This window comes from Pleuronectes platessa, chromosome 6 (genome assembly GCF_947347685.1).
Source record: "Pleuronectes platessa chromosome 6, fPlePla1.1, whole genome shotgun sequence".
Taxonomy (NCBI): domain Eukaryota; kingdom Metazoa; phylum Chordata; class Actinopteri; order Pleuronectiformes; family Pleuronectidae; genus Pleuronectes; species Pleuronectes platessa.
This window is the reverse complement of record NC_070631.1, coordinates 19,704,774-19,721,640: the sequence shown is the minus strand read 5'-3', so window position 1 is coordinate 19,721,640 and position 16,867 is coordinate 19,704,774. Positions and strand designations below refer to the sequence as shown.

The window sequence follows — 16,867 nt, the reverse complement described above, 5'->3', positions numbered from 1 at the left end:
TAACAAGGTGCCGGTGTGTGTGTCCTATCTGGTTACAGAAAAGGCCCATAGTTGGGTGTGGGAAAGACGCTACCCAAGGACCGTCAGCTGTCGGGTTTATTAAGAATTCATGGTCACCACGGAAACGCAGTATACAAAGAGGGTCTGTAACAGGAATCTGAACAATGTTTAACAACTACTGTTACAAACAGCAGGGAAATTACACAGGATGATTTGAGAGACGGAGAAAAAAAAACAAGACTGACAACAGATCAAGACCTGGACTATTTCCTCACCATCATAAAACATTTCTCACAGCTTTTTTTGCCATAGTTTATTGTACTAAGCATGAGGGCTTTTTTTAAGAAATCCGATTTAACCTGATGTTTCTGGATTTTTTTTAACGAAATGTCCCTAAAATGTATTACTTATTGTTGTTAAAAAACAATTTACTTATGTATAAGTATGTATGTAAATGTCCATTGGCTGTGGTCATCCATGGCAATATGAACCATTAACTGCCACTGAAAACACATGTATTCTGAGCAAATAGTGGTTGAATATTTGGAAAGATCCCAGTATTATCTTGGGATTGCCCAAAAATACTAGTAAGTAGGAAAATTCAGTGTGTGTGTGCACGCACACTTGTGTGGTCCAGATATTACTCATATTGTGGGGACCTAAATCTGTTTTCAGAGTCACATTATGGGGAATTGTCTTCCTTATGGGGACAAATCGCATGTCCCCATAACTTAGATCAGTAAATGTTAAGATGAAAACATGTTTGTAGGTTAACATTATGGTTTAGGTCAAGGTTAAGTTAGATTGGGGTAAGGGTTAGGGTAAGGCAAGTAGTAACTAGGGTTAAAGTCTCCAGGAAATCAATATATATTCAATGTGTGCGTGTGTGGGTGTGTTTGTGTGTGTGTGTGTACTTGTTTGTCCTCAAACAGACACATTCTCTAAATCCCATTAACACTACAATGTAACTGCCGTAGATAAATACCAACGCTCTGACCTTAAAACACTGCTGTTTCAAATCACTTGATCTACTTAATGGTTGCAGCTCTTCCTTTAGACAGCATGGAGCCGTAGAGCTGGGGGGGAATTACCTTCACTTTGTCAAATGTTGAAATCAAACTTCTCAAGCTCTGTAATCAACAGGTCGTATTATGTTTGCTTTATCTGGGCCAAGTGAGAAATGTATTTTTTTTATCTGTTGAAGTTCTTCTCGTCCATTAGTAATTCACAAAGACGCTGGAATATGTCACTGCAGTAGGAACACATCCTCGTATTCGTGGGGTATTTTTCTCGACCACGTGAGCAAATATTTGGTGTCAGTGGCCCCCGGCAACTAAAGTACCTTTTGCAGGTCAGCGATGGCCTGTCTCAGATACTTGGCCTGCTCGTATTTCTCCTGCTGCACCATGTCCTGCTTCTGTTGGTCCATGAGACGGATGAGGTGAGCAACTTGGGGGTCCTGGTACATTTCGAAAGCCAGGTCGTCAAAGGGGGAGAAGGACTCATATTTGCTGGGTGTGAGACTGAACACAAAGATAAAGAGAAACATTAGAGTCTCTAAAACATGAAGCATTAAGGATACTGTTCTGTTCTGTTTATGATAAAACATGTTGAATGTTGAAAAACAGAGTCGCTGACTTAGTGGCTAAATTCATTTGAGAAAGTGCCAGCATTGAATAAATGTCGTTATCATTCAAATGGCCTTTTGTTGTGCAATTTCTGATCAAAGGAGAAAAACAAGGGCCGACCCCCTAGAGAGCGAGACCCTGAGGTGAAGCGTCTCTGGGGGGGTTGATACATTAAAGCCAAAATAACTTATTTCGAAATGTGTTTTCCTCTTTGCACCGGGCTGCCACCTGCATTGTCTTCGAATGCAAGTGACCTTGAATGGCTTGGTTGGCTTCCACACTAAATGGCTTTGTTGAACAATGTTATTGTCACAAGACAAAGAAACCAGGGTTCAATGGCCTGGCCTCACCCCATGAAGGTTGTGTCCAAGGCAGCTTCCTGCTGAGTACAACTGAGGTAGTGGTCGATCAGCTGCTCTCTGCTTGGCTGGGGGTAAACAGATGGACAAATTACTCACACGTGCACATATACTCTTATAATGCTGTGCTCTGATAGATCTGACCACTGCTGTCTAATCCCATTCATTTTAAGATGACAGTCCACTTTACCAACTGACCATTACACTGTTCTTTTCAAACGTGAGTATCAGCCGGACCAGCTATCCACCAAAAATATCCCTGGACCAGTAAGCCAATGATACTCACTCAATCAAAACCCAACCATTAAGTAATAAGAAGTAACAAACTTCTACAATGTTACCTTTTTTTTGTCATGTTCAGTATTCCTATTCATGTGCAATATAACCATGTTTAGCATAATTTTATGTGCATGGCAAGTACTGAATATACTTAAATATATATTAGTCCTATTATTATTGTCATAACTACTTCCTATTGGCAAAGATTCTACATTCGGTCCGTATCTATTTCACACTTTAGTTTCACTTAGATTTTTAAATCTACTTACTTATTACTGTTTATTACTGTTTAATATTGTTTTTTATTAAATTGTATATTGTACTGGTATTGAAATCTTGGAGCATGCTGGCGAAGGAATCTCATATTATCTTACAGTATATCATTATCCTTCATGATTTAGAAAACTGAAATATAAAGGAGAAAAAGTAAAAAAAATAAAAAGTTGAACCTACTGACTGAAGGTGGGGTGGCGCTCAGGTTGTGTCTGCGTGGGCTGATCACATGTTGATAACACTACATTTGCATTAATCTACACTTGTATATGCTTGAGTCATTTCCTGCAACATGTTCACAGTGCAATTTCATGATATATAAATATTGTGGGATTCTTTTGACAGTCCACCAAACAACCAATGCAGAGGCTGAACAGGATTATCCCATATTCCCATTGGCCAGTAGGCCACTGAGTATAAACATGCGATGTGTCACCTCTCAAAGGTTCAAAGAATATTTGCTTTAACTGTGTGTTAACCTTTCAAATAACTTTCCAACAGTTTCAGCCAGCAGGCTTGCTCAGGTGTTTAACAGTTCACTGATGGAATCATGTGTAACTAACCTATAGTAAAGTGTAAATGTCACATTGTCAGTGACACAGACTTAATCTGATCGTTTTGCTTTAGCCATAAGCGCTTGTGTCATGTCATGTTAATGTCAACTTCTTAAACTACTTCTCAAAGGCCCGATTTAATCAAATTACACACATTCAAAACACAGGAAGATAGTTCAGGTATTTTTTCACTGGTGGTATATGTTCATACATATAGTTCTGGTTTATTGGTCCAGGTCTTGAGATGTTAGTCTTGGTCACCCGTCCAAATAGTGAGGAGAGTGGAATTTTGTTTTTTTAAGTTTGTAAAGTGCTTTAAAAAAGGATCCAACAGCAACATACATTTCCCCAAAAATAATTTCCAAAAGCAACAATGAAATAAAATATGTGTGGAGAGTTTCCTATCAATTAAATGGTCAGTGAATCACTTCTTGAATGATAGCTAGAGCGGGAGCGGGGGGAGGGAGAAGGAGAAAGAGAAAAAGACTCTTATGACAGTCGGGGTTTGGGCATTTCACTGGATGGAGTTTTGATATGTGACATTAAGGAAAGCACTGGTGTAAACAATAAAACCTGTGATGGCTGTATTCCATTTAGCTCATGTGTATACTTGTCCACTGCCACACTGTCAAGAATTACATAGACATTTAAGCAGAATTGAGCAATTGTTTATGTGAACTTTGGCACTTGGGCTTTTTTCTACTTCGTCTATTCAAAACATCGCCTGTGATACAGGCTTATTACACTGCCATGTCCCCAAAATCTAAAGGTAACCTCAAAAGAAAAATCTGTTTTGTTCACGCCATTTAAATTCTGGAAACTGGCTTTACAAGTTAAAGAAATGGGAATTAAATGAGAAAAGGTTTTGATGCCCAAAGATCAGAGTAACAGTGTGATATCGAGTGAATGGAGGCCATGACCGCAGCTTCAGCATCTTTGTGTCAACTAGAAAGCTTCTGCTTGCCATCAACTTTCATATTTTGCTTGGCCAGATCCCCCCCCCCTTGAACTTTTTTCCATAAATTGGGTGAAATTACCCATTAAAGTGAAAATATTAACGCTCTGTGTATCCACAACACAGTGTCCCTCCTCTGAATGAACACAACTTCCGTCCATGACGCAGATATAGGAGATGGAACCCAATCTCCATGCGTGATCACCGGTGGAGGTGCTCGGAGTCGGATTAATGGGGCAACAAAGCACAGCTTGTTCACTGGAATCTGTGCGAGTGTGTGTCCCTGTCTTCCTGTATCTCTATTTCTGTGTGTATAAGTGTGTGAGTGTGTGTGTGTATGTGTGTGTGTGTGTGTGTGTGTGTGTATGTTTTAAGGTGCTCTCTCTTCTCCCGGACCTGTCCGTCTGCAGAACTATCTGATTACACTGGCTAACTAAAGGCCTCCTGTGTGATTACATACTGCCCTCCTTTTCTGTCTCATTACCACATTCCTGACACATATACACCCTCTCCTACTCACACACACACATACATACACACACCATTCATGTAAACATGTATGCATATAGTGTATACATGTTTACACCTACTTTATATAGGTTTCTCTAAAGACGTCTAAAGAATATAAAGTCATCAATACATCCTCGGCATAGTGCAATCTAATCTAAATTTAGAATGAATCAACACTGAATCAACAATTCTGTAAAGAATTTAACATTTAATATTATTCCCGGTTATTGGGTTCTCAATTATATTGACAAAATAGAAGGAAAGTATTCATAAAATTGTGTCCATCCCCAGCAAAATTGTTATTTATCTTATTATGTGAATAAAATGTACCAGCGCAGAAAAAACAGATCCTTAAAAACCAGGCTTTATGAAGAATAACTGAATGATATATAATCTGTAATAAAGATTTTCACATTTGAGGGGCTGTGGTGACATTGAAAGGATGATGAAACATCACTCCAGTAGTTTCTGAGTGACACATGACACAGCAAGATTTCACCAAAAAACAATGCAACAGCGCCACCTACTGCTGCTGTGCAGATGTGCATTCAGTGGTGGTTGACAGGTGAGGAGAGTTGTGTTGTTGCTCACTTACAATTGTGTTAAAAGCATTGCCATCCAAAGAATCTCCCAGCACATTAATGGCCACCAAAGCAACCTGAAATCATAAACAAGATGTTGGTGAGGTGGATGAATAAAACAGAGAGAGAATAAAATCAATGTGTGTGATTAATTGGTGAGTACTGGGAGGTTCACAGTGGAGTCATTTCACTGAGAATGGTTCTAATGGTTTTTGGGGCCCACACAGTGTAGGGAGGGGCTGAGAGACAGACTCATGTTGTTTAAGGCCTTTTCATAGAAATTGTTTACAGTAATAAGAAAATTGAATAAAACCAACCTTATATGGAAAATACAAAAATATTAATTAGGGTTCCGCGATTACAGATTAAACAGATAATTCTCTAAAAACAGAGAAAGCAGTTAAGAAAAAACTAAATAAAGATATTGAGTTTACAAGGGTATAAAATTAAGAAAAGGAAATAAATCATTAGGTTTATTAAAGGGCAACCAGCAAACATCTGGTAGTCAAAGGGACCAGGAACGTCACTTTTGAACTCTGTTTGACTGGTTGTTGTAACGAAAATAATAATCTTCAGCAGTTTTGAGCAGTGATTTAAAGATAGGTAGTGAGTTGACAAGTCTAATCTCGTCAGGCAGGGAGTTCCAGAGCCTCGGGCCCTGACAGAGAGAGCCCTGTCACCCTAAGACGCCAGCCTTGACCTCGGGACAGCTAACAAGGACAGGCTGGCCGATCTCAGGGTGCGACTGAGATTGTACGGAGTCAAGAGCTGTAAAGTGGAAGTAGGAGCCAGTTATTGAAGAATCTTAAAATCAGCCTGAATTTACGAGGCAACCAGTGAAGGGACGCAAGGATTGGTGTGATATGAGACCTCTGGTTTGTTTTTGTTAAACTACGAGCAGCAGAATTTTGAACAAGGTGCAAACGAGTACATTTAAAAAAAAGGACATTTGATTGATTTCATTACAGGAATCCATAGATTTTCAGTTTTTCTGTAAATAAACTTAATGATTAGGACTTGTTATTTCAGCACTTTTGAAAATGCAACTTATGAAGTTTGGCAATATGATTTCAGGAAATTCTTTCTCATGAGCATTTAATAAAGCAGTGATTAGTATACTGTAACTATCAGGCACTTTTACAGCAGTTTCATATCCACTGTCTCATGTCACCACCTTAACTAGAAGTGGAGAAATCTGTCTCATTCTATAATTTTAATGCAACCCAGTAAGTTATGGAACGTAACACCAAAACAAGTTATCTCCTTTTTCCCAACCCACAATAATCAGAGCTGTGTAGTTTGCATCAATCTTCTGTAGCAAGCTTAAGTTACAGGCAGTGGAACTGTGGTGTAGCTTCATTGCTACAGTTTGACACAGTACCTGATTGTGTTGATTGTTGCTGTTGACGTGGTTCTTATGAAAGGTTATTCTCAGGTAAGTTCCAATGGCATCAACGTAGACCGACTTCAGCTCCCGAGCTATGAAGCCCGTCTTCTCATTGTCTGACAGAGGCACATACCTGTGATGAGAGCACAGTGTTACTTTCAGTTCAACTAATGTGCTGTGCTACAGTTTATTATTGTGTTTTTTATCATTTAAAGTCTTTTCCAGAAAAAAAGACAGCAGACTACACTGGTCATTTGATCGTTTGAACTACGACAACTGAAAAATTCCAATCCCTTCAACCATCTAGCTTCACATTAAAAAATTTAAAAATATACGAGAGAAAACTGAGCATGACTCAGTCTGTGGTCGCACCCGAGTCTGCGAAGCTGCCCTGGAGAGCTGGTTTCAGGGAGGGAGTCTCCAATGTGGAACTCCACCTTAGCTGGGATCAGGTACTGGTGGGCGAGAAGCTGCAGCTTCCTCACCCGACTTCTCTCCACCAGCTGGAGAGTGACGTGTTGAGGGTAAGAGCACAGCCTGCAGAATATTTAATTCACATAATGTTGAGTTTCTTGAAAAGGAATGAATACTGTTTAGTCATTTTCTTTATTCAGGAGCAATCTAAGAAAATTGTGTTTCATAAAAACTCATTTTATTACCTGCTGGATCTCCAGCCAGTGGCTGTGGGTGCATGGACCATGAGCTCCTTGGCAGTGAAGTTGCCCTCATGACTTGAAGAGTTGACCACAATGAATCCTATCTTCCCTGGCATCTCTCTCTGATGGAAACTGACGGAAGCAGCAAACAAGAAATGTGTGTTTTTTTCCCCATATCTGAGAGTTAATATCTGAAAATGCAGGGAAATTCGATTAGTCACAGCCTAGAATACAAAGATGATGCTGAGATGCAGTTCTCAGCGTCTAGGAACCAGTTTTAAACTTGTGTTAAACACTTAAGAAATGTGTCCGAGTGAAAGCACTTGTATGTGTCTCAAAGTAAAGTAACGGGGTTGGGTAATAAAACGATAACAATAATTGTCAGAGTTGTCATCAACAGCAATATAGCAACAGTTCTCTGTAAAGAATATAAACTGTCCATAGATGTGACAAACACCAGCTCCTTTAATAAAACACAGACTTCATCCTTGTTTACATGAGCGTGTTGAGCGGACATTAGCTAACCGCTGCTAACCCTTCACTCCTGCGAACATAGCTAGTGTCACAGTAGCTGTCTGTATCAGCTGTTTTGAACCCAATCCAGTAAACGTCCTGACAACTCTCACGACCCACGTCCTACCTGGTGTCGATGAGCGGGTTGGACTAGAGAGACGCGTCCTTGCGTTTATTTTTATAGAAATCTGCCCCCGAACATCACCGACCAGTTGACAGCTCGTGGAGCCTACTCATCTCCATAACCACCGCTGACAACAACTCCTGAGGACATGCGCAGTGGAGGGAGTTCCATCTGTCGCAGGGGGTTGTGGGTGATGTAGTTGTATTTATGGTTTTGGATATAACTGCTTATTCTTCTTTAAACGACTCAAACCTCCGGTTGATTTTGCTTGTGACTACACCTTACCGCGGTGTTCATATAGATAAACATTCAGAATACGTTGTTTGACACGTTTTTACTACTTCTTCCTGTTCCTCTGATGTCATGGACACCTAAACGTCCAATCAGGCGATGATGGCACAGGAAGTAAAAACTGGTTAGCAAAATAAAGCTACAACGTGTAACGGTGCTCTCAAATCCCTTTAGTTCACTGTTTCCCAGATTGTGTCATAGACTTCATTCTAAACTCATTGACTCTGTATGGCAAATTTAACAACCAGGAATGCAGAATAGCAAACAATACTCAACAGGATTTCGATATGAATTAAAAAAATATACAGCTTTTCAATGGCTTATTTAACTGCACTGTCACTTTAGCTTGGTATTTTTGTTGCAATGTTTGTTGGCCTCATTTATTTCATTAAGGGAATTCTCGAGTCTTGTTTCATGTACGGCTGGCTTCTCCTGCAGTGATTATCTGTTAGTTGGGTTAGGCTTAACCATAGTATTTTATAGTATTTCATTGAATCTTCAGGGTTGATTGTTTTTGACCTTTTCCCATGTGTTGCTGTATGTATATATGCATATTTATTTCATTCTTATTTATTTATTTATTTTCTCAATGTATTAACTGTTCATTGTACCCTCAGCACCATTGTAAATGAGGGTCTTATTCCTCAATGTGTTTTCCGAGGCTTAAATAAATAATCAATCAATACACACGCTTGTAAATAAACAATTTACCCTTTCATTTTCCTTCAATATATGTTTCATTTTAGAGTATTGATTTCATCACTCTAAAAACTAAAATATAGAATAATCCATCTAAATATGAGAAGATACTAAAAGTAAAGTTACAAAGTGACTTTCAGTAAGAGCCCATAATGCTGTAATTGAATGATTCTCTGGGTGATATTCATTCTCATAACACTTACTGATGATCAGGGTTATTTTGAGACAGACGGGCAGGAGGATTAATATTGTATTTTGAAAGGGGAAAGCGGAAGTCATGTGGTCCACAGTGTTCGCCACAGTCACCGGAGTGAGGCAGCATGGATGACATGGAGACTTGGCCGGAGATAGAGAAAGCTAAGACAGAGAGGAGGCGTGAGCTGGTTCTACAGGGTCCCGGTGTGGACACGAGGATCTCCTCTCATGGCGGACTCACCAGGTCCATTTACTCCCTCACCCTGCTCAACTACCTGGAGGTGAGCCAGTGTCCCAGTCTGACAGAGATCCACGAGGACATCCGGCGGCTGACCACCCTGCAGAGCCTCATCCTGTGCAGGAACAAGCTCGCCTCCTTCCCGGACGTCATCAGCCTCCTGGGGTCCCTGAAGGTCCTGGACCTGTCGGTGAACAACCTGCAGGTTCTCCCGGAGGGCATCACCCAGCTGAGCGAGCTGAACACCCTCAACGTGAGCTGCAACAGCCTGGAGGAGCTGCCCGCCGGCCTGAGCCGTTGCACCAAGCTCTCCACCATCAACGTCTCCAAGAACCGCATCACCCGCTTCCCCGCGGACCTCTACTCGGAGAGGCTGGACCTCCTCAGCTCCCTGGTGGCCTCCGACAACGCCATCGAGGAGCTGAGCGGAGATGTTCACAAGCTGTCTGCTCTGAAGGTGGGCCGAAGAGCACAGCCCCACACTTCCCTGGGTGCATCAATGTGACGCCGAATTTAAGAGGAGCTGTCGTTTGTATTGTTGAATAGTTTTAATTGTAGCTGACGATGATTAACAAGTGGTAATATACAATGTATCCCCTCAAGTGTCAGATCTTTAAACACAGTTTGGTGGGTAACCCCCAAACAAGAGACTGGAAGGCAGGTAGGCAAAGCTGACTCAATAGGGCTGTCACTTTTTATTCAAAATCCCAACACTCCGACCTGGGAGAGCTGGGTATTAATACTGGATTTAGAAAGTGTGTAAATCACTAATAAGATACAAAAGGGGATGGTGTGTTTGTGCATGTGTGTGCATCACCTACTGACTCTCTCAGAGGTGAGCAGCCGTGTTTGTTTGTTTGACAAAGTGAAAATCCAGTTTATTTTTCTTTTATAGCCTCAAAGAATATCTTACTTTTCTTCACAGCAACAACAATTGTGTAGGGCCCCCCTCAGCTTGTGTTTTGTTGGCCCCCCCAAAGTTCTTTTGATACACCCCTGCTGGAGAGTAATGTATTCGCCTGGATACAGTATTCTCTGGTGTGTCGTTGTGTTTCCTCACATGGTGCTAGAGTCATTCATTCTTGTCCTCTTCTTTCCTGTCCTCCCAGGTTCTGGATCTCTCTGGCAACAAGCTGAAGGAAATCCCGTGTGATCTGAGCGACTGCCCCAAGCTGAAGGAGATCAACTTCAAAGGCAACAAGCTGAACGACAAACGCCTCGAAAAGATGGTCAACGGCTGCCAGACCAAGTCGATCCTCGAGTACCTCAGAGGAAAAGGAAAAGGGAGACAGGGAGAGGAAGGAGGAGATGCAGAGGGCGGACGCAATGTAGATAAAAAGAAAAGGCAGCAGCAGAGGAAGAAGAAGGCGGCAGATGAACCCGATGAGGTGGAAGAGCTGAACAAGATGGTGGTGAGGATTCTCCATGTTTCGGACGCGCCCACAGCGCTCACGGTCAAAGTGATGGCGGAAGTTAAGGATGTTCGGCCCTACCTGGTGTGCTGCGTGGTCCGGGGCATGAACCTGAAGTCTGGCAATTCTCTCAAACGGTTCCTCGTGGCTCAGGTAAGATCAAGACCTTCACACAGTGGCAGAGCGCAGACCTCGTTGATAATAACCAAAAAAGACTTCCCTGTTGTTTTTCTAGACCAAGCTTCATGACGATTTGTGTGGTAAAAGGACCACGGCAACCATTGCAACTCATGATGTGCAGCTTCTCAAAGGCCCCCTGACGTATGAGGTCAAACCCCCCACCCAGCTAAAGGTATGCAGATGCAGAAGTACTGGTTCATTATTTTAAGTAATCAGTTTTGAGGCCACACAGACAGTAAAATATATCTCCTTTGCTTAAAATCAATTCAAATAAACAAAGAATTTTAATGACAGAAAGAAGAGTCGGCTGGTTCCTATGTTTAAGTTGCAATCTGGTGCGTTGTGATTGTCACTGAAGAACATGATGTCCTACAGATTGTGTCACTGGGCCGGAAGGAGATGACGGCGGTCGAGCTGATGAGACACCTCCACCTAGAGGCCGACGAGCTGAGGAAGCAGAAGAAACGACAGAATGTTACTGGCCTCCACAAGTTAGTACAACCGACCGTACAGCGAGAGTTCGATGTCTTCTCAGTTTACGGCTGTTTCTGGAGTAAATTGAGGACGCTCTTCAGTTAAAACCTTATTGATACTCTCATTTTCAAAATAAAACTGTCATGTCGTCTGTATAACAATCGTTATTGTTTGAGCGCATGAAGGCAGGAGAGGTAAATCGAACCACAGCTTTAGTCTGATTTCTGTTTTTTTTAAACCGCACTACTCGTCACATACATAGGAAACATCCGACCAGGATTTTCATCTTGAAGCCTTTAATCTTGATGATGTTTTCCTGCACGTGGCATCTATTGCACTTCTGTCCGTCCTGGGAGAGGGATCCCTCACATGTGGCTCTCTCTGAGGTTTCTACGTATTTTTACCCTGTTAAAAGGGTTTTTAGTAGTTTTTCCTTACTCTTGCTGAGGGTTAAGGACAGAGGATATCACACCCTGTTAAAGCCCTATGAGACGAATTGTAATTTGTGAATATGGGCTATACAAATAAAATTTGATTGATTGATTGATTTGTCAAGAGGGTCTGTGGTGATTAGAGCCGGTGTAGAAGTGCCGTAAACAAAGTCACATGAAATAACATGATCACATCCGGCATCTGCCTGCCTGCGAAGAATTAGTTTTCTGTTGTGAACGTGTCTGAGCAGAAACCTCCCGCTGTGTTGTGCATAAGTGAAAAGCAAAGTGCGGAGAAAGTGTCCAGACCCAATTCTCCTGAAGTCCTCCTCAGGACCTGTCCGAAAACGGCTTAAAGAATCCTAACTGTGTGTGACGGCTTCCGGCCCTGGAGAGCCTTTCTTTTCATACTGTTGTCCCTGTCAGCTAGTCTCTCTTCTCATTTCTTTTACAGATACCTGCAGCTTTTGCAAGGAAAAGCCTTCTATCCCTGCCTAGTAGACGCAGAGGGACTTGTGATCTCATTCCCACCTATTACCAACAGTGAGAACACCAAGGTGTGTGTGTTTTCTTCTTCTTGGAGAGGGTTTCATGTTTAATCACATGTTATCATATACATATGCTAGCCACACATTTGTACTGTAGCCTAAAACCTGTCTCTTTTCGTTATATCATAAGTTTAACAACATGATCATGTGACTGTACTTTACAGATCAAGAAGACTACCAAAGAGTTGTTTTTGGAAGTGACCAGTTCAACCAGCCTGCAGACCTGTAAAGACATTATGGACGCTCTGATCATAGTAAGCTTCTCCTTTTCTCCTTCACTCCTTCCTCTCCTTTTTTATTTTTTCTGTCATTAAAGACTGAGTTTGACAGGAACTCCTAGGTGCAACTTGGGACAAAGGCAAGCAGCATCTTTGACAGCATGGGTACATAGTGTGGAAGTGAGGCTCAGACCTGATACTAACATCTGGTCCTGAGTGATCCAATCACAAGTGGTCATCACTGAGTGCAAATACTTCACCCACCCCTCCATCGTCATAGTAGTAATTGGATAATGAATGAATTTCCATTTTTCAGTGAACTATCCCTTCAATATGGATTTCTCTGGACGGATCTTCTTACCAGGTCTGAACAGGGCCTCACACCTAATTTTAAGAAAATGGAAAGAAGCTTATGAAAAGGACTGATATTTAGATGTTAATACCCTGCTGCAGGTAGAGGTCATCAAAGAGCTCCTAATGTGTTTCAGTGTCACTAAGGACACTTAAAACACTGTGGCTTTTCCAAGCTGAAGATTTAGATTAAACTGATGATAAGACGTGAGTCCCTCCCATACGCTCCCTTATAAGCAGTACACAGTGTTCGAGAACTGCTCACACTGCAATGCATTTTTGTCCTAAATGCTTAATTGAAATGAAGGTGCACAGAAAAATATTAATTATTCCAATCAATATAACTAGACATGTCCATACTTATTCATTCGAACTAGGCTTTGGGAGTGGAGTGTGTTCACACTGGAGTGGGTTTGGGACGTGTGTTGTTTTCTTTGGTCACTTCCTCCCTCCTCCGCCTGTGTTCAATCGATGCTCAGTGTCTATTTTGGACCTACAGTGCCTTGCATAAGTATTCACCCCCTTTGGACTTTTCTACATTTTGTCATGGTATAACCACAGATTAAAATTTATTTCATCGTGAGTTTATGTAATGGACCAACACAAAATAGTGCATCATTTGGAAGTGGGGGGAAATATTACATGGATTTCACAATTATTTACAAATAAAAATCTGAAAAGTGTTGAGTGCATATGTATTCACCCCCTTTACTGTGAAACCCCTAACAAAGATCTGGTGCGACCAATTGCATTCACAAGTCACATTTGCAAGTCACATAATTAGTAAATAGGGTCCACCTGTCTGCAATTTAATCTCAGTATAAATACACCTGTTCTGTGACGGACTCAGAGTTTGTTGGAGATCATTACTGAACAAACAGCATCATGAAGACCAAGGAGCTCACCAAACAGGCCAGGGATAAAGTTGTGGAGAAATATGAAGTAGGGTTAGGTTATAAAAAAATATCCAGAGCTTTGAACATCTCTCTGAGCACCATAAAATCCATCATAAGAAAATGGAAAGAATATGGCACAACCGCAAACCTACCAAGAGGAGGCCGTCCACCCAAACTGAAGAGTCGGACAAGGAGAAAATTAATCAGAGAAGCAACCAGGAGGCCCATGGTTACTCTGGAGGAGTTGCAGAGATCCACAGCTGAGGTGGGAGAATCTGTCCACAGGACAACTATTAGTCGTCTACTCCACAAATCTGGCCTTTATGGAAGAGTGGCAAGAAGAAAGCCATTGTTGAAAGGGATCCATAAAAATTCCCGTTTGGAGTTTGCCAGAAGCCATGTGGGAGACACAGGGGGGTGAATACTTATGCACCCAACAGATGTCAACTTTTTTGTTCTCATTATTGTTTGTGTCACAAAAAAAATTATTTTGCACCTCCAAAGTACTATGCATGTTTTGTTGATCAAACGGGAAAAAGTTTATTTAAGTCTATTTGAATTCCAGTTAGTAACAGTACATAATGGGAAAAAGTCCAAGGGGGGTGAATACTTATGCAAGGCACTGTAAATCTCAGACATGAAATGCAGTGTATCCAGGACACAAAGCAGAAACCCCAAACCACACACAGGCGTCTAAAGGCTGTTTTCTGTTTCATCTCAGAAAATGGCAGAGTTGAACAAGTTCACAGCGGAGCATCGGGAGGAGGCGGGGTCAGACGGGGAAGGGGAAGGCCCGCCCGAGCCGGCCGCCAGCGTCGAGACCTCCAGCGAACTGATCGTCCAGCAGGTCCGAACCGTCGACCAGGACGGGAACCTGAAGGTCGTCTACCCGTCGAAGACCGACCTCTCCTCCAGCGACGTCAGCAATTTGACCATCGTTTGGTAGACGTGCTGTGGACAGCCTGCAATGTCTGTATTTAAAATGTGTGTCTAATTGGATTTGCAAGTATGTACCAAGATAATCTGCAAACATGTATTCATAATCCATGTGTTTTATTGGATTTGGACGTTTGCAAATAAATATCTGCAAATAATTTCGTGTGTGCAATCGGATTGAAAAGTTGGATTTGAAATGTGTAAAGCAAATATCTTCAAATAAGTATTGGGATTTGCAAATGTATTCATATCTGTAAAACCATAAATAGAGAGAGAGTATTTTGCCTCAAGAGCTCAAAATACAGACACATCCTCAGTTTTATGCTCAGGCGGCGACTAAATTTTCAATGAGTTTTTTACACTTGATTTCTACTACACTTGTGCTGTGGCAGATCTGGGAATATGTGTTGAGATTTTTCTGTGTTTTCTGGAGCTGCAGCCTTCATCCCGCTAGGTGGCGGTAGCCGTTAATCTCCATTTATGCGTTTACAGATCTGTTTTCAGAGTTACAGATATAAGTACATTTGCAAATCTGAATACCTATTTGAGGGTATTTTCTTTGCAGATCTTCTGAATATGTATTTGCATATTTTCTTGTACAAATCCAGTTACGCACACACATGGATTTTGTACATATTTGCAAATCCAATTATACACACACAAAGATTTCAAATACAGATTTAAAGGTTGTTTTTACACATTTTGAAATCTGTTTACACAAATTCTAAGAACAGATTTGTAGATCCACGTGCACATAAAAAAAAAAGCATTTGGAGATTCTTTTACACATTCATAAATAGTTTTGCTAATAAAGGCTTCATTGATTTCATCATAGGACATTAACAACATGAACAAAATGTAGGGTGAATTTGGGTAATCTTCTCTAACCACACCAGAAGAAAGGTTTGAGATCTACTCAGAGAAGACATGACACAGCTATCATTTTTCTTTGTGCCAAAAAAGACAATTCTGCCTGAATCTGGGATAATATTTTTTTTAAAGCATTATGAGAAAAGGAAAGAAAGCTTAATGTATATATAATATGTATATTATGTATATTTTTTTCTCTAAAGAACCCAAGCCTAAATAAATAAACTCTGAATTAATTTATATCATTCTGTTAAAGGTGTGGTACATTTTTAATTAAATCAATTCAAATTCAATCAACAGCAGGTATGAGATTATTCATTCCGTAATTCACCATTCTACTGGGGCTACTCAGGAACAAGGTCCTTGCCGGTGAGAGACTCATCATCGATCACTCTGATGTGTTCTCCACACGTTTGGTGAAACTAATGGCTGCAGTCCACAGGACAGACTCTGTTTTATGGATCAAATCTGTGCCAGAGAGCAAACTGATTATGTGCTAGTTAGTAAACAATAAATTTAAAACTAACAGGGATAGACTGTAGTTTTAGTTAACTCCTGTCTGACAATTATCTTTTCTTTTTACTTCGGGAAGTTCCTTAATATATGTCTTCCATTTAAAGAACTTCCAATGACTGTCCCAGATTACACAAAGCATGCTGTCCAACATGATCATTCAATTTTTTTTAAACTCGATGCATTTTTGGTTGCTTGAATACGTCACCAACATAATTTGATAGCAATTAGGAGGATTGTCTTGTTTATGACACATTTATATCCTTAACAATAATCTTAGATTGTGTTGGAACCATAGACTGTAGGAACAGGAAATAATCCAACTGAAGAGTAGGTGTCCCACTTTACCTGAATTCACCCAACATGCTTTTACTTTGTAATCATCACATGTATGATAAATGTGCATCTTTTTTAACCATATGCTATTATAATTACAGAAAAACTTCTTTTTTCACTACCACTTGATCAGTATGACATTTTTTAAAATACTGTTATTTTTGTATTATTTACAAACAGACAACCCAACATTGATATTCATATTACTAAAAGTTATTTTACATCTCTTCATCAACACCTGGTATTTTCCCTTTAAGCAGCAGCAGTTAATTTCTGGCTGAATAAACTCTTAAATGCTTCTGTTTTCACTCATTCTACATTATTCAACTGTGTTCTGTCAGCAGGATTAGGCATAAACAGCTGAATCCATCTGAATTTGGGCCGGCACAGAATCCATTAAATCTTTGGTGCCGATCCAGGAATGTATTATCACTTTCCTTCACATTGCACCATAGGGCTT

At 40.8% G+C, this 16,867-nt stretch overlaps 2 protein-coding genes across 6 annotated transcripts in view; one reads left to right on the top strand and one right to left on the bottom strand.

The window, feature by feature from the left end:
- Positions 1–7,961, bottom strand: part of cep104 (centrosomal protein 104) — a 30,292-nt gene extending 22,331 nt beyond the window's left edge. For 2 of the 5 annotated variants that reach the window (XM_053425326.1, XM_053425329.1), the window contains exons 1-7: positions 7,823–7,961; positions 7,186–7,304; positions 6,899–7,063; positions 6,521–6,659; positions 5,154–5,216; positions 1,979–2,055; positions 1,343–1,523 (exon numbers count right to left, since the gene is read on the bottom strand). In XM_053425326.1, coding sequence (XP_053281301.1) covers positions 1,343–1,523; positions 1,979–2,055; positions 5,154–5,216; positions 6,521–6,659; positions 6,899–7,063; positions 7,186–7,298 — 738 coding nt within the window. In that variant the 5' untranslated portion in view covers positions 7,299–7,304; positions 7,823–7,961. Of the gene's footprint in view, positions 1–1,342; positions 1,524–1,978; positions 2,056–2,719; positions 2,879–5,153; positions 5,217–6,520; positions 6,660–6,898; positions 7,064–7,185; positions 7,374–7,822 lie in introns of those variants that run through there. The other 3 variants (XM_053425328.1, XM_053425327.1, XM_053425330.1) reach the window with 3 other exon arrangements.
- A 1,139-nt stretch (positions 7,962–9,100) lies between these two features.
- lrrc47 (leucine rich repeat containing 47) lies at positions 9,101–15,798 on the top strand. Its single transcript, XM_053425810.1, has 7 exons — positions 9,101–9,699; positions 10,352–10,807; positions 10,890–11,006; positions 11,210–11,325; positions 12,194–12,296; positions 12,452–12,541; positions 14,474–15,798. Exons 1-7 carry the CDS (start codon positions 9,130–9,132, stop codon positions 14,696–14,698), a joined length of 1,677 nt encoding a protein of 558 aa, XP_053281785.1. The 5' UTR covers positions 9,101–9,129; the 3' UTR covers positions 14,699–15,798.
- The last annotated feature ends 1,069 nt before the right edge of the window (positions 15,799–16,867 follow it).